The sequence below is a fragment of the Sturnira hondurensis genome, unplaced genomic scaffold (assembly GCF_014824575.4).
Source record: "Sturnira hondurensis isolate 20B ecotype Veracruz unplaced genomic scaffold, ASM1482457v3 Scaffold0007406, whole genome shotgun sequence".
NCBI lineage: Eukaryota > Metazoa > Chordata > Mammalia > Chiroptera > Phyllostomidae > Sturnira > Sturnira hondurensis.
In genome coordinates this window covers 4,098,989-4,117,156 of record NW_028080037.1, presented here as the reverse complement: position 1 = coordinate 4,117,156, position 18,168 = coordinate 4,098,989, and the positions used below count along the sequence as shown (strand labels likewise).

The window sequence follows — 18,168 nt, the reverse complement described above, 5'->3', positions numbered from 1 at the left end:
CACCAACAAATTATTTGTATCTAGAAGGCTGTATACAAATTTCTAAACCCTAGGGGAAGCTAATTTGAACACAGAAATAGGTCACTGTTAAATATTACAAGTGGCATTGCTATTTCTCAAGAATACATTAAAAAGGGAAAACCCTGCCCTGGCTGGTGTGGCTCAGTGGGTTGAATGCCAGACTGCAAACCAAAAGGTCATGCTGGTTTGATTCCTAGTCAGGGCGCATGCCTGGATTGTAGGCCAGGTCCCCAGTAGGGGGCGCAAGAGAGGCAACCACACAACGGTGTTTCTCTCCCTTTCTTTCTCCCTTCCCCTCTCTCTAAAAATACATAAATAAAATCTTAAAAACAACAACAAAACAAGAAGGCCCTGATCAAGAGGTTATTAAAGCTGGGCAGACAAAAAGGAGTTGACTATTAAAAAATAATGAGGTCCTGGCCGGCATAGCTCAGTGGATTGAGTGCAGGCCTGGGAACCAGAGGATCAGAGTACGATTCCCAGTCAGGGCACATGCCTGGGTTGCAGGCCAGTTCCCAGGCAGGGGACACACGAGAGGCAACCATACATTGATATTTTTCTCCCTCTCTCCCTCCCTTCCCCTCTAAACATACATAAATAAAATCTTTTAAAAAAAGATAATGATAACATCAAAACTCACAAACTCATGGAGTCCAGAGTAGCCTTAAACACTTTGGGACACAACTCGTGATCTGAAGCTTGAATTCCCTTAACGACACCTGCTCTAGGCTTGTGAACCCCACTGACACCCTTCTCAAAGGATTCTCTACCTGGGAAATGTCTTCGTCCCACCACACCCCATAAGAGTATTTTTGTTGTTGTTGTTCAAAAACTTCTTCCTTTTAATGAACAAAAATGTGTTGTCCTCTAACTTGCACTCGCCAGCTCTCACTCATCTTTGATAGTCGCCCCAGGGTAGGCCAAGCTTTTTATTACATTAAGATGGCGAAGAGGTGCTTGGCTAAATCATTTTTCTTTAGGCTAACATTCTCACAACCTTCTCGTATCATTTATGTGACATGGCTGTAAAGGCCTCCAATGAGACTGTCCCACACACAAGCTCCAGTCTATGTCCCGTTTAAAATGCAACAACCAGCCCTGGCTGGTATAGCTCAGTGGATTGAACACGGGCCTGCGAACCACACAATCGAGGTTCGATTCCCAGTCAGGGCACATGCCTGAGTTGCAGGCCAGTTCCCAGCAGGGGACTCACGAGAGGCAACCATACATTGATGTTTCTCCCCTTCTCTCCTTCCCTTCCCCTCTAAAGATAAAGAAATAAAATCTTTAAATAAATAAATAAAAATGCGACAACCAGAAGTTAATAGAATTTCTTGGGTGTTGCCTAGCCCACGGAGCAAGGGGAAGAGCTCTCAGTTCTTGAATTCTGGACATTGCCTCCATTAACACACTCCGGAGTCTCTATTCAAAGATGCCAGTAACAGAAACCACATTTCTTTCAAATGGAAAAAAAACCCAAGGGGAGGGGAGATGCTTTCAATTAGTAAATCCCTACCTTTTCACCATTATTCATGTTATTTCATTGTTTTCCAAATAGCCTCCTTGTTCTGCGAGATTTTATCCATTTAATTCTATTTACTAAATCATTGACAATTTCCCCATTTTTATTCATCTAAATCACAGGCATATCTTAGCATTGGCAGACTCAGGGGATCACCTCATGAAGCTGCCTGAATTCCATCCGAAAGTACAAACGTGACTTTTAATAAGCCAGGTCAGTCTTTTATCCAGGAAAGGAACAACTTCTTTTTGGCTTTTGAAATACTGAAAATAGCTTTTGTATCCCCATTATTACCTCTGAAAAAAAATCCTTTTGGGAATCCCTGGCCTATTGACCTAATTTTCTTCTAATTCAATAGCTGTTCTTAGAAGTAAAGGAAGAGGCCAAGCACTAAAACACTAATGTTAAAAAGTGCCACCAGGGGGCAGACTGTTTAAGTAGAAGGTTTTCGTCAACTTCTGTCCAGTGAAAAAATAATCCCTTTGGAAGTTACTGACAATTCTAGGGTCAAAGAGTCAGCTTCCTTTCTCTTTTTCTTCTCTTTTTAATAAAACATTTTTAAAATCATCTTAATTAACATTTGAGAGTTAATATCTTCAATTTCTGCATGGGTAAAAAATCTATGCACTTAACACCCTGGCTGGTGTAGTTCAGTGGATTGAGCGTGGGCCTGTGAACCAGAGGATCGAGGTTCGATTCCCAGTCAGGGCACATGCCTGAGTTGCAGGCCAGTTCCCTGCAGGCCAACTCCCAGCAGGGGACGCACAAAAGGCAACCATACATTGATGTTTCTCTCCCTCTCCTTCCCCTCTGAAGATAAAGAAAGAAAGAAAGAAAGAATAAAATCTTTTAAAAAAAAAATCTATGCACTTACTAGTGTCCAAAGCGGCAGTGCAAGGCAGCCAGGTTCAGGGCGGCGTACCTCAAGCTCCGGCCGTAGCCCTCTTCCCCATTACTTTTGCTTTCGGCTCCAGTAAGAATCAGTCGGTCAAAATAATGCAGGAGGCTGTGTGTGGAACTGAAAACATCTTGGACCCGGAGGTTGTTTAGGTAGCTGAGATAATGCTAAAACAAGAGGCAACCCACAGACTATAAATGTTCTTGCTTCCTCTTGTGTAAGACTAATTCAGGGTTCCACCGGCTGCAAACACCGGTGTATCGCTCCCCTTCTAACAAGATGGTCATAGTTCAGGTTCATCTTTCCCCAGAGCAGAATAAGGCAGGTTCAAGGTACACTGGTTTCTCCCCAGGGACAGTCCCCATTTGAAAAGCACGAGTTCTCTCAGTACTTGGGGCAGCGTTTTACCCAGAATACACATCCATTGTGTCACTAGGTCTACTGGGACCCATGCGAGGGTACAGTGGGGAGTTCACCTAGCTCAGGTATTAAAGAAATGTACTCAGTTAATTATCTTCTGTTTCGAAATTGTTTTCATTTTGCTTGATTCACTGATTTACAGTTTCCTCCAAACAGGGAATAAAACAGGTATCTTTCTTCATGTGGAAAAAGATGTCAAATCCAGGTTTCTGGGTAAAAATTCATTAAGGAATGCTGTGATTTAAATTAAAAAAAACTGACTAAAGTGGAGAAAGGAACACATTTTTAGGCCACAATTTAAAAAACCCTCAGTCTCTCTCTATCGTCTGTCTATAACTTACAACATCAGAGAGATGATGAATGAAAAATAACATCATTAGACTGAAGAACTCCCTTCTGGTGAGGGTGGGGGGAGTGGGGGGACAGTGGGGGGAGCGGGAGGAACAGCTCTGTAACCGAGGCTGGGCTGTTCCCTTTCCAACAGTGAGATTTCCCTCAAGATCCTGAGCCAGCAGATGGATCTTCATTCTCATGGCTACTCAGGATGAGAGTAGCCTGCTCACCTCTTTTCAACTCAGTCAAAAATTCTCAAAAAGACTCACCGCTTCAGCAAAATCAGGATTAAATTTCAACAAGTTGTTCAATTCTTTCTGCAAAGCAGCTGGAGTGAGGGCTTTAGTCTCGTCATTCTTTAACAAAGAAGCCTGAGATGAAAACATGACAACTCAGTAGAAAGAAATGGCCAATAAACACCTGGAAACATTGCAGTAATGGCACCAGAAGCTTAATTTCTTTTCCACACGTACTCTCTCCTCCTGACCATACAGGACGGGTCCCCCTTCCTGAAACAGTCGGCCTCCCACCCCCACTCCCCATCCACACTCTCCTCACTTGCAAACGCCCTTTAGACCAGCCTTCTGCTTCTCTCACCTTCTGGACTAGGTGAGGTCCTGTCAGCCTGGCTGTACTAACCTTCCTGTAGTCCTTATCAAGCTGTTAAATGTGCCAGTCTGGCCTCGGGCCACACCGGAAGCACCTGCAAGGCAGGCCATGTGTGTGTCTCCAGCCCTGCAAAGGGCGTCAGGGGACTCGGAGGCCCTGAGGCACTACTCCCCGTTCAATGTTTCAGATGGGTACCAAGCAACGGCTCTGTAGGAAACGTTCCAAACTGAATACTAGTACTTAACTTACAGACACTTCGATTCTACCCAAACATTTTAAAGCATATTTTATTGATTATACTATTACAGTTATCCCCGTTCTTTCTCCCCTTTATCCCCCTCTGCACTGCAACCCCCCACCCTCCAGCATTCCCCGCCCTCCTTAGTCCAAGGGTTGTACATGTAAGTTCTTTGGCTTCTCTATTTCCCATACTATTCTTAACCTCCCCCTGCCTATTTTATGTCTACCAATTATGCTTCTTATTCCCTGTACGTTTCCCAGCCTCATGCTCCCCCTCCCCCTCGATAACCCTCCATGTGATCTTCATTTCTGTGATTCTGTTCCTGTTCTAGTTGTTTTCTTAGTTTTTGTTTTTTAGATTCAGTTGTTGGTAGTTATGAATTTGTTGTCATTTTCATAACTATCTTTTTTTAAATTCTTTTTAGATTTTATTCATTTATCTTTAGAAGGGAAGGGGAAGAGAGAGGGAGAGAAATATCAATGTATGGTTGCCTCTCGTGAGTCCCCCACTGGGAACTGGCCCGAAACCCAGGCATGTGCCCTGACTGGGAATCGAACCTCGATCGTGTGGTTCGCAGGCCCCCGCTCAATCCACTGAGCTACACCAGCCAGGGCTCATAACTATCTTTTATTTGTTGTCATTTTATGAACAACAAAAGTTCATAGTTTTTTATCTTCTATTTCTTAGTTAAGTCCCTTTAACATTTCATATAACAGGGTCTTGGTGATGATGAACTCCTTGAACTTTTCTTTATCTGCCCTTCCATTCTAAATGAACGCTTTGCTGGATAATCTTGGATGTAAGTCCTTGTTTTTCATGACTTGGAATACTTCTTTCCAGCCCCTTCTTGTCTATAAGGTTTCTTTTGAGAAATCAGCTGATAGTCTTATGGGAACTCCTTTGTAGGTAACTCTCTCCTTTCCTCTTGCTGCTTTTAATATTCTCTCCTTATCTTTAATCCTGGGTAACTTAATTATGATGTACCTTGGTGTGTTCCTCCTTGGGGCCAATTTCTTTGGGAGTCTCCTTGGGCTTCCTGGATGTCTATTTCCTTCACCAGACCGGGGAAGTTTTCCTTTATTATTTGTTGAAATAAGTTTTCGATTTCTTGCTCTTTCTCTTCGCCCTCTGGCAGCCCTGTGATTTAGATGTTAGAACATTTAAAGTCGTCCCAGAAATTCTGAAGCCTCTCTTCATTTTTTTGAATTATTTTTTTATTCTATACCAACTGGATATTTGTTTCTTCCTTTTGTTCCAAATTGTTGGTTTGAGTCCCAGTTTCCTAACCTTCACTGTTGGTTCCTTGTATATTTTGCTTTATTTTACTTTATGTAGCCTTCATTTCGCAACCAAGTTCAATCAATTCTGTGAGCATCCTGATTACCAGTGTTTTGAACTAGGCACCTGACAGGTTGTCTTTCTCCTTGTCGCTTAGCTCTTTCCTGGAGTTTAGATCTGCTCTTTCAGTTGGGCCATATTTCTTTGTCTCAGCACATGGCCTGGATGAACATTTCTTTAACTCCTTGGTTGTCAGAGTCCAGGCAGTATGTTACTCTGGCAGTTCTGGTTGTTTATTGTTTTGTTTTGTTTGCTTTTTTTATGTGTGTTTGCCTCTCACATGGTCCCCACTGGGGACCCCACAACCCAGGCATGTGCCCTGACTGGGAATCGAACTAGCAACCCTCTGGTTCGCAGCCTGTGCTCAATCCACTGAGCTACACCAGCCATGGCAAAACTCTTGCTTGTTTATTGTTTTTAACTTGGTTGTTATCCTTCTTTTGGTTGTATGAGGAATCAAAGCATTTCTACCCACACCTCCATCTTGGCCAGAACCCCGTTGGTTCCAAATTTTTCTTTGTAAGTAACAATAGTCCTGGCTGGTGCCACCAATCCACTGAGTCAAAGAACCAAAGAGTCACCGATTTCATTCCCAGTCTAGGGCACATGCCTGGGTTGCAGGCTAGGTTCTCCGTAGGAGGCGTGAGAGACGCAACCACACACTGATGTTTCTCTCCCTTTTTTTCCCTTCCCTTTCCCTCTCTAAAAACAAATAAAAACTTTGAAAAACAAGTAACAATAATTTTTAATTCCATTTAATTCATTATATTATCATTACAGAAGATTCCAAAAATATAGAAAAGCATACCGAAGGAAACAAAAGTCATCTGTAATCCCTCCGCCCAGAAATGACATTATGAATTCTTAAGTGTACCTCACGAGTATTCCAGTGCTTTTTTTCCTCTGTGTGTGTATACACAGGAAGTGCATAGACGTGTATACACACACATACATCCACGCCACATTTTTAACAAAATTAGAATATATAATTTTACTTCTTGCTCTTCTCACTTAATAATACAGTACAAACTTTGTCTCATCATCAAATAGTATTTGAAAATACGACTTTTAAAACAAAAGAATTAACCCTTTGACTGTCATATTTATTGCAAATGCTTTTCCCATTTTGTTGTTTGTCTTTTAATTTTGTTAGAATGTGTTCTGACATGCAGACATTTTCAATTTTTATGCCAAGAAATCCAATGATCTTCTCCTACACACTTCTCCCACGGCTTTTATGTTTAGAAAGTCCTTCCCTATTGCAGAGATCAGTTAAAATACACAGTTCCTTCTACTTTAATTACAGCTGTAAATATTTACATTCACCCCTTTAATCCACCTATAATGTATAGAGGTGTGAGGCTCCAGCTACATTTTCTCTCCTTCACAGTTAACTGAGGGTCCAGACAGGTCTTTCTAATGCTTACAACTCATCTGCAGGGGTGTTCCTATCACTTTTATCTAGGTCATTACATGTTTCTGCAGAAATAAGATGAAGAACAAAATTAGGGAAACCTAGGAAAGTTTAGCAAAAAGTCAACAGTCTACGCTTGAAAATAGCATGGGAGAAAAATGTTCAACTAATGTCACTGAGAAAACAAAAAAAAATGTCTCAAAAACACCAACAAAATGAAGTTTAGGATGAAGTGCATTGATATTTGCAACTTGAAATGCATCAAAAAAATGAAATGGAATAAAACACTGGCTGGATGGAGGATGGGTAAGTACGTGGTGAACACAGCAAAATACTAGGGCTACAGATGATGGGTATGTGGATATTCACCGTAAAATGCTTTCAACTTTTCATTCTATTTGAAAATTTCCATAAAAAAATGTTGGGGAAAGGGAAGTAAGTCTTCTAAATCACATATTTTGGGGCTGTGTTAGCTGCACATTATTATTAAATGAAGCTGCATTATAACTTTAATAGAAAAATAAAATCACTCACAAAATAAGAAGTAACACATAACTACATTTGCATTTTTAGTGAAGAAAACAGGAACAGCAGCAAGGGAAAATGCAGTTACCAATAAACCTACTAACATGACAAGCATATGCCATGACAAATGATGTCACAGGGTTTTTTCCAAGTTCATGATAAATTACAAAATTAACATACCTGCTGAGAAAGAAAAAACTCTGCTTGTTTTTGGGACAGAGGCCCACTGCAAGATACCTCCTCTTCTCTAAAAAACACAAAACAAAAATAACATAGAAATACATACAATTCACCATAGCAAACATGGCGATGCTTACAAAGTCAAATGTATTCTTTATGAGAAGAGTTCAAAATGTTTACAGTTCATTCTCTCCTCTTAGGAATAGAAAAGGCATGCTGAAAAAGTGCTGTTGAGTGACTGACCTGGCAAAGCTCACGCAATGTAACTGGACACATACACACCTAAATTTTGCACCGCTCTCAGCAGGTCTTTCCGATATGCAACTCTATCGTGCCAGCCCTGATGCAGAGCCCTTCGGTGGTACCCCATCACCTTCCAAAACAAAGTCCACACTGCTCAGCAGGGCATGGGTGGCCCTGCCTCCTGCCTCTCTCCTTTGCCTTGTCTTTCTCCTCTGCACTCCAGCTCCGATGCACTCCTTACAGGTCTCCTGTAATGACCAGGGGCCCCTGCTGCTTCCCCAACCCATTTGCCCCCTACTGTTAGGCTGTTGTACACAGTCTGCCATTCGACATTACCACAAGCTTCACAGCCTCCAAGAATCTCTCCTGAAGCCCTGGCTGGTGTAGCTCAGTGGATTGAGCAAGGGCCTGCAAACCACACGATCGCGGTTCGATTTTTAGTCAGGGCACACACCTGGGTTGTAGGCCAGTTCCCGGCAGGGGACACACCAGAGGCAACCATACATTGATAGTTCTCCCCCTCTCTCCTTCCCTTCCCCTCTAAAGATAAATAAACAAATAACTAAAAAAAAAAAAAGAATCTCTCCTGACATCTCTCATTTGAGCTCCCAGTCTCCTAGATGCGTATCACAGCACCCACGCATTGCCTAGCCTGGCTGCTCTTGCCTGCATTTGCATTTGAATACCCAGTGCTGTGCCTGGGCACCCGGGCACTCAGAGTTTGGGAAGTGAATGAATGAAGGGTTTCTAATTCTCTGCTAAAGATACAAGATGGTGTCGTATTCAAGTCCAGGAAAGAGGCTTCACCTAAGAAACAACCACTTGTCTGGAAGTATAGATTACACAGAACCAATAAACAAGAAATGTACTCTAGACTTGACAAACCTATACATGCACAATATAAAACAGTCTAATTTGAGGGCAAAGTATAAATATGACCCTTTTATCGCTGAAGAGATTGCTTCTCCATACAGGATTATAATAAGTATAAAATCAGTATTTACTCATAAATAGTATCTGTGTAAGCACTCTGTCAATTATGGTAGTTCTCAAACTGTTTCATGCAAACAACATGTAAATGAGTATTCTACAAAAGTGCTTCTGAGGTTAAAAAATTGGGGAAAACTGTGTGCTCTACTTTGCTTAGAGATTCATGATACACAACAGAGAAAGAAACTTGATTTACTTTTGTTTAATGTACCATTTGCCAAACTCATCTGCACAAAGAATCCTCTCCTCACATCTCTCAAGAAGCATTAGTGTTCCACAGAAAGCACTTCACGAAGACCTGCTCTAATATTCTCTTGATTTCATTTCCCATAAATATTATCCAACAATCCCCAAGGCAGTGTATCAGCTTCTGCAAATACTGAGCTGCCAAGAACCAGCCCTGACTAAGGCCTAACAAAGATCAGTGACACAATAGTGACCTAGAGGGAAGAGGAAAAAAATTTCACAGGCCAAGTTTTCAAGTGGAAAACAGTTAAGTGTCTTAGCAATTAGAAGCCCTTTTCTCTTAACAGATCCCTTAAACAAAATAGCCCAAGGCCTGAAATAAATATGGCTGCACACAAAAAGGCTAGAGACAGATAGGAGTCGGAATGAAACTGGACACACCACTCCTGGCCCCATCCTCCTCTGAAGTCCATGACACTCAGAGGTACCAAATGCTGTATTTACTTAAACCCACCCCTCCCAAAAAGATTTAGAGTAGCTTATAATAAAGGACATGGGAGCAATAAGGCTGCTAAAACAGAAAAAAATAATCAGAATCACACAAAGGATAACTGCAGCAAATCAGGACAAACAGTACAGTACTAAACACTTCACATTCATTTATCATTGAATTTCTATGTCAGTCCTCTGAGGAGGTGATATTTCCCTCATTCTGCAGGTCAAGAAATTAAAGCACAGCCCTAGCCCAGGTGGCTTAGTTGGTTGGAGCATCGTCCTGTACACCAGGTTTCAGGTTCAATTCCCAGTCAAGCACGTGCCTAGGTTGTGGGTTCGATCCTCAGTCAGGGCACGTATGGAAGGCAACCAATTGATGTTTCCCTCTCATATCAATGTTTCTCTCTCTAAAAATCAATTTAAAAGATATCCTTAGGTGAGGAAGGAAGAAAAGAAGAAAGGGAAAAAGAGAAGGAGGAAGGAAGAAATTGAAGCACAAAAAGGTTGAATAACTGGCCCAAGGTCTCAGAGAGAGTAAGAGGCCAGAATTCACACCCAGTGTTCAGACTCCAGCATCAGACCCTAACTCTACATTATACTACCTTCCCAAGAGATGAGAAACATTTGTAAGCAACTGAATAGGGAGTTTCTGAAAGTAGTTAACAGTACTGTAATCTTGCTCCCCGTATGTGCTGAACAAATCCCATAACCAAAGACTGAAGGGAAGCATTCTGTCTACACAGTCACTCTCCGCCTCCCAGAGACTTGGCCAGCCTGACTAGGGCCAGTGGGGCTTACTCCTCACAGAGCCCTGAACACCTTGGACTTGAATGATCAGTTTACCATGTCAGTCTTCCTCACCATACTGCTGGCTCCCTGAGATCAGGGAATATGAAATACACGTACCCAAACACATATACGTTTATTTGTACCAGTAATTTACTTGGGAGGTGACCCCAGGTAACAGTTGGACAGAGAAGTGAGACAGCAAAGGGAAAGAAGTTAATAAAACTGTGTTACGGTGCCAGATACCAGTGTAGGTGATGGACTACGTATTTTGATTTTCTGCATTCATTCATCCAACACTTGTTTACAGACACATTCTGTGAGTCAGACCCTGAACTGAGTGCTGAGGGAAATGCAGTGAAACGACAGCAAAGGGTCCTAGCTCTGCAGGGGTGTGAAGGCAGAGAAAACAGATATAAATAAGTAATCGCATCAATGTAAAGTTACTCAGTGATGAGAGCTCTGAGGGAAATAAAGAAGCTGGCAGCATCCGGGTCCCAGCAGGGAACAAATGGCACACGCAGATGGGGCACTGTGAGAAGGGTTTAATAAAGCACACACAAAAACACGGGTACAGGACAGAGAAGCCATAAGGGACAACACAGTCCCTGGAGCTGGTAATGGGAGGCCCCTTACACACCAGGCCTGGGAAATCTTCCTCGCTATCCAATACAGAGGGGGCCACCTGACGGAGCTGGGACCTTACGGCCAACCCACCAGGACCCCGAAGGAAGGGAGCCAATGAATCAACACCCTGGCCTCACCATCCTTCACCCTCGGGATTTCCCAGCGGTGCCTCCGGGTCAGAAGTCAGAGGGCAAGGAGCCCACTGACGCAGCGCACAGGGGCCGACTTCCTGCATCTGGAGGGGCGAAGAGGCCACGGGCGGCACGTGAACTGCGAATGAATGAGGACTGGCTGTGCCTCTAACTAGGCTACTTCCTGCCAGGAAAACCCAAGTTACCTTATAGACACGTCCAGCTCTTCTTTTTCCATTTTTCTTTCGCCCTCTTCTCCGCTGGCCAGCTCCATGCCGGCATCCTCCACTGTCTTTTTCTCCCCATTTTGGAAGTACTGTTGAAGGGCAGTGTACAGTTTGAACACTTGACTGAAAGAAAGCTTACTGTAGGCCAAGATCATGTGACGCAGAAATAAGCCTACAAAATAAGACACGGACGAGGTGTAGCCACAGAAGGAACCGAGGATACACAAGTCTGGACTATCGCTGTCAATCCTTCCTTCCGAAGATCGAAGAGACACTGAAACTGCTCTTCCCTCTGCCTAGAACATTCCGCCCTCCCCCTTCACAGATTTACTTTCTTCTCACTCAGGGCTGACTTCTCCCCGTCGCATGCCACCGTCTTTATCCACCACACATATTTTTTTGTGGCTGATATAACTACCTGAAATTATCTCATTCGTTTACTTTTTCCATGCGGCCCCACCCTACCAAAATTTATCTCCATAAAAAGAAGGTCTGTGTCTATTTTTTAAGTCCACATCCTGGCACAGAGAAGAGACATTAAGTTTTCAATAAACAACTCAAGTTGAATAACAAAAACTACCATGAAAAAAAGTCAGGATGATGAAGCATGGACATAAAGCTAATAGAACAGCATAAACTATATCAATAATATATTCTGGGGGGGGGCAAGGCAGGGAATATAAAACAGAAAATTGTACTTGAATAAGAATTAAATAAATTAAAAATATATATATATTCTGATTCATTTCTCTTCCTAGAAGTCTAGTTGGCGACCATGACTTAGAGTTGTAAAACACAGATAAGACACCCAGACGGCTGGGGAAAAGAGGTGAGAAACCCTAAAAGCGCCCTGGGCCAGGCTAATACTTAAACTATTTTAGACAAAACAAAAGATGTTTTTCCATGGGAAATTACTTCAACACAGACTGAAATGGTAAGGCAATGAACATGTACTAGCACACGTGCAAACACCTATGTGACTTAGAAAGCTATTCACTTCACAAACATAGTCTCTGCTCTCCTCAGAAGAACTCCATACCTACTACACTGGTTTTGTGAACTTCTGGTTCAGTTCCCGAAAAGGAATCTGACAGGTCATCAAAAAATTGCTCCATGTCCTTCAGTTCACCTTCGGCCATCAGCTTGATTCTGAGTGAGAAAATTGAAGTGTGTGTTTTAGATAGTCCCTTTGAATATCTTCTCACATTTCATATTTATCTATGAGAAATTTATTTTAAAAGCGATTCATCCCTGGCTGGTGTGGCTTATATGGTTGGGCATTGTCCCAAAAGGCGCAAATCCTGGTCAGGGCATGTGCCTGGTCGTGGGCCAGTTAGGTTCGTGCAAGAGACAGCTGACTGATGTTTCCCTCTCTCTATAAATAAATGAATTAAATAAAGGAAATCTTTTTAAAAAGCAATTCAGAGTTATATAGATATACGTAATGGTGACATATAAAACAAACTTGGTATCCAAAATGTCCCACCTAGCCCTGGCTGGTGTAGCTCAGTGGATTGAGCGCGGCCCTGCGAACCACACAACTGCAGTTCGACTCCTTTTTTAAAAGGTATCTTTTTAAAAAATAAAAAAATGTCCCACCTATATTCTAGAAAGTATCATTGCTGATATTTTCTTGATCATAAAATTTGTCGAAGTAACACATCGGCAAATAAAAATGAATTCTCTGCAACAGAGAATTCTCTGCAAAAACAAAGAGGTAGATCCATATAGAAAAATTAATACTGAAGCAGTACATTTAATGTTAACCATTGGTTAAAAAAATTTCTTAGGAGCCTGGCTGGTGTAGCTCAGTGGACTGAGTTCGGGCCTGCGAACCACATGATCATGGATTGATTCCCAGTCAGGGCACATGCCTGGATTGCAGGCCAGTTCCCAGCAGGGGACACACGTGGGGCAACCATACATTGATATTTCTCTCCTTCTCTCCTCCCCTTCCTCTCTAAAGATAAATAAATAAAATCTCTTAAAAAATTTCTTAGGAAAACAACGTAAAATAATGAAGGTATCTTTTTTAAAAATTAATTAACATATGCCCTTTTCTAATTTTCATCTACTCTGACATCTTTTCATACATGTAGAAAAAACAAAGTTTACCTGATCTGTACTGAGTTTGCCAGCTGAGGACAAGATTCTTCGATTAACTTGTAGAGTTTAGACAGTGTAATATCTGGGCCCTGAGTAAAGGAAGACAAGGAGGTTACAGATAAGTTTTAAAGAGCTGGACAACAAGACGCAACAGCAAACATGAATTCGCTGATCAGTCCCTCTGCTTTAACAATTCTTTCAAATGTGAAATCTCAAATCAGGAAAGAAAAAAAATGATTTAAAACCCTACGGCAATACTTAAAATTTGCAGGGCATTCTTGTTTAGTCAGGGGAATGGTATATAATGGGAAAAAATGTAGATTCTGTAGACCAAGGATGCATCGTTTCTTCCTTTCTAGTTTTGTAATCCTGCCACGTTGTAGCCTTCTGAGCCTTAGTTTCCTACACCCGCAAAATGGAGATAATAACCATCTCCCTTGTTTGTGGAAAATTTTAAGATAGTGCAAAGTGCTCTGTGAACTGGAAAACTTTATACAATGGTGTCCTATTTTCATAAACATAATTTCATTTGACCCTTCCCCAAACCCTGTAAGGTAGGTAGACATACTATGTGTCCAAGTCCACATAAGGTACCGTTAGAAACAGAGAGTGTGCAGTCTCTGCTATCAAGAAGACTGCAGTCTAATTGAGATTTAAAACTAAACACTGAATCTTTTTCGGAGAGTTAGTTGGCAGTATATATGCCAACTGTAGATGTGGATAACCAGCAATTCCACTTCTAGGGGTAGTATGTTCAGCACGCATTGTTTGAAATGAACAAAAACTGAACAGAACCTATAAGTCCACCAATAAAGAATTTATAATTTATAATAAACTCATTTTAATATTAGTTAAAATTTTAAGTTAAATTGTTTCTCTTCTTACTGGTGGATACAATGCACCCATTTAAAAAAAATAAGGTAGATCTATTCAAATGTGCCGACATGTAAAGAACTCCAAGACTTGTTAATTGAAGGGAGAGCTGCAGAAGTAGCAATTGTGTAAAAAATTTACATATACTTATAATCATATGCTCCTGCCTATCTATATGCATATACCTATAGCAAAAGGTCTAAAAAGATTAACTGCTACTCAACAAATAGTTGAATGAATCGAGTTAATGTAAAAATAGTCAATGCTGAGTATTTGCTGGGTGCCACACTGAGAACAGCTCCCCGTGGACCTTCTGATTTAACGCAGCCATCCCATGACATATTGGTTTCCATTACTGTTGCCATTTTGCAGACACCAGAGACCCAAAAGAGGCTGGGAAACTTGGGTTAGTTACTTACTACTAGTAAGTGGTGGAGCTGCAACCTGAATCTGCAAAATGAAATAAAAAGTGCAAAATGCTTAGCACACAGTGTTCAATCAATGTTGTTAGTTTTGTCATTATTACTACTTATTAAGGTTCTCTAGGATACAGAGCTCATGCGATTTTTCTGCCTCACACACTCAGGTCTACGTGTAGCCAGCTCCACTTTACAGAAGACAGAGGATCTGAAAAAATAACCCTTCTAGTCACTTAGCTAACAAATGCTGGAGCCCGATATGGACCTGAAAAAAAAATGCATGTAAAGCACTTTGCCCATCGTAAGCACTCATTAAGTGTTACATGGTGAGGGGTTTTTGTTGTTGTTGTTTGTATGTTTGTTTTTGTTTTTGCCGTCCTGCAGGGCTGAGAGAGTTGTCTGATGAACCCTCGTACTCCCAGGCCCGGGTAAGTGTCCGGCACGGGGCAGGTAGGTGCTCGGTAGAGCTTTGCTCAAAAAGCGGGAGCCGGCGGGGGCCCCTCACCTGCAATAGTGGCAGAAGCAGCTGGTTGAGCCTCCGCCGCTCCAGGAGGCTGACAGCAGCCTCGCCCGTGCGGCCCATCTCGTTCAGAAGCACCAGCACCGCGATCTTATACGGCGTCACCCAGTCCTTGATGCCGAACACGTTGGCATGCACCACCCCATTGGTCATCATGGGATTGAAGTACAGGCTCTCGTGGACACTGGCCATGGTGCTCGGTGACTTAACTAGCAGACCCGAGACACCCCACACGCCAGTTACTGCTCAAGCAGACCACAAGTCGCCCTACTCCTCTGCCACCCCGGACGTATCCCAGGAAACAGGCTAGTTCGCGCTCGCAAAAGGACACCGGCCAATCAGAGCAGCCAGACCAGACTCATAGCCAATTAGAATGTCCCAGAGTGCTGTGGAGGGTGGGGACAATGGAGGTGCATCTAAAAATTAAGTCCCTACAGAAAGTCTTGTGGAAGGAGAGCAGGTTCCTGGTTGATTTTAATACCGAGTGAAAGTGGGTGTATGTTTGGCTGGGGCTGAGCCGTCTGAGGGCTGCCATTTGTTTATTTAATTGAAAACAATTAAAATGGAATTTTAAAAAGATTGTGTTAAAAAACAAAATCGAATTAGATTATGTTAACTTTAAACTCAAATTTGGGATTTTCACTTACATCTTGTAAGACATGAATAACATTTTTTTCTCAGTTTTCACAAATGCCATTTGGGGATGGCCAGCCAGTTACAAGTGATCTTGTAGCTTTAACGTGAAATAGAATCTAATACCTCCGTATAGTGAGTCTGTTTCCTTCCTAATAAACTACAAAATTCGTAGCCTGGTATTCTTAGCACTGCTAGAAAATATTGTCTACTCGGTTTTCACAACTCCCGTTTCATTAGTCTGTACCTCTCCCAAGGCACTTCCCTATGGCCTGAATTATATTAATAATGATGTGCCTTGGGTACTACTCTATATGACCCACAGAAAAACCACGTGCTGTTCAACAACGCACATAACTGTGCCTAGTGCCTGGTGCTTGGCTTTCATTATTTCAATCACTACTTGTTTAATAAATAATGAATACATCGTTTTAGATTACAAAAAATAGAGAGACAGATACATAAAGACTATCTGTACCAGAGAAGAAGCCACTGATAGCTTGGAATAAAAGACCTAACCTCCATATCTTGAGAACTGTACATTTTAGACCTATAATTACATATATTTTAGACATACAACTTGGTATTGTTTACCACATGCAATTCTTTTTTTTAAAAATGTTTTAAAATTTATTTTAGAGAAGGGGAGGGAGAAAGAGAGGGAGAGAAACATCAATGTGTGATTGCCTCTCATGCACTCCCTGCTGGGGACCTGGCCCACAACACAGGCATGTGGCCTGACTGGGAATGAAACTGGCGACCCTTTGGCTCACAGGTTGGCACTCAATCTGCTAAGCTATACGGGCCAAGGCACAATATGCAATTCTTATGCAACTGTCTTTTATTTGTAAAAGGGGACACTGGCCTTTTTCAGGGAATTTACTACTTCTTTGCCTCAGTATTTTGGTATTCCCCCTTTTTAATGATAAAGCGTACTTATAACTTCATAGCTCTCACGCAATCTTTTTGTATTGTGGGTATAGCATAAAATAAAGTTTGGCAAAGGATATTTGTGGAATAAATTTCTAATTAGACTTAAAATCTTGAATAGAAACACTTTACTGATTGTAAAGAGAAAAGTAATTTTTATAAAACCCTAAATAACAATTTTACTTGAAGGTTTCCAGTGATTCACTCATTTATCAAATAAATGTGTGCTGAACTGCTGCTAGATTCAGTGCCTTGGTCTAGATGCTGGAGAGGAAACGGGGTGAACTTCTGCACCAGAAGATGCAGACTGGTGACCTCTGAACTCTATGTGCCCTATTAGATGTGTTTCATTTACTCTACATAGTGTTTGCCAACGCTTAAAAACGAACAAATTTCAGGCCCCCCAAATCTATATTTCTAGCTTCACTTGAAAAAATTTAAAAAATTGGCAACATGGTTTATTCCTATATGGTAATAACTAACTGGCTAAAAGCATCAAGAATCACTTTTAGGGACACAACACCCCCAAATCACTACAGTGATGGCCATTTATTATTGCTTCTTGAAAGCAGCTTGTGTCACCCATTCATCCCATTGTACCCACTGACCCAGAATTTTGATTGGAAACTCCTGTTTTAAACACTTCTATTTGTATATAGCTAATTTTAAGAACATGGGTAAGTTTTACCAAAGCACTGAAAACATTTTAACTCTTAGGGATTTACTTTGTTCAAACCTCATTTACTGCATGTGTGATCTTATACCAATGACTTGCATGAGTAGCTGCCTCCTCCTGCCCTGACTGTGAGTGCCTAAAGGGCAGGCACTGGGTTTTGTTTCTTCATTCTTTGCAGTCTCAATTTCTTCTTGTTTCTTTCAGATTTTATTTATTTATTTTTAGAGAGAGGGGAAGGGGGAGAGAGAGAGAGAAACATCGGCTGGTTGCCTCTCACACACCCACACATCTCTGATCCCTCTCCCAACGCACCGCCCCCGCCCAGCATGTGCCCGACCAAGAACTGAACCAGCAACCTTTTGTCTCACAGGATGATGCCCAACCCACTGAACCACATCAGTCAGGGCCGCGGCCTCAATTCTGACACACAGGCACCTGGCGTCTGATATGTGCTCAATCATTGCCAAGGTTCCTTCCAAGTCAGCGGGGCCTTAAATCCTTAAAATTCACTCCACAAATATCTTTGAGTACCTGCTACACGCCAGACATTGTGCTAAGTCCTAGAGATACAGCAGTGAATATACAAACAAGAATTTGATCCCATAGAGAAAAAAGTGGTATGAGACACACATCAAAACCCCCTTGATGAACCAGTCTGTTTCCAGGAGACTGAGAAGGACCTGCTGTTACAGAAATACGGTTGGCCTCCCTTCCTTTAATGATGAAAAAATTCTTCTTACTTTTCAGAACAGCCCTCCAAGCCAACAAAATAAGCAGGGATTTATAAGTTGCAGTGGACTTCAGTTTATTGGTCTGTCCAGCATG

General features: G+C 41.8%; 1 protein-coding gene across 5 annotated transcripts in view; it reads right to left on the bottom strand.

The window, feature by feature from the left end:
• ANAPC5 (anaphase promoting complex subunit 5) overlaps positions 1 to 15,396 on the bottom strand; it is a 33,485-nt gene extending 18,089 nt beyond the window's left edge. For all 5 annotated transcript variants that reach the window (XM_037052054.1, XM_037052052.1, XM_037052050.1 and 2 more), the window contains exons 1-7: positions 15,090 to 15,396; positions 13,302 to 13,381; positions 12,226 to 12,335; positions 11,166 to 11,358; positions 7,502 to 7,568; positions 3,464 to 3,565; positions 2,418 to 2,608 (exon numbers count right to left, since the gene is read on the bottom strand). In XM_037052054.1, the coding sequence (XP_036907949.1) occupies positions 2,418 to 2,608; positions 3,464 to 3,565; positions 7,502 to 7,568; positions 11,166 to 11,358; positions 12,226 to 12,335; positions 13,302 to 13,381; positions 15,090 to 15,296 (950 nt within the window). In that variant the 5' untranslated portion in view covers positions 15,297 to 15,396. The remainder of the gene's footprint in view (positions 1 to 2,417; positions 2,609 to 3,463; positions 3,566 to 7,501; positions 7,569 to 11,165; positions 11,359 to 12,225; positions 12,336 to 13,301; positions 13,382 to 15,089) is intronic.
• Between the last annotated feature and the right edge of the window lie 2,772 nt (positions 15,397 to 18,168).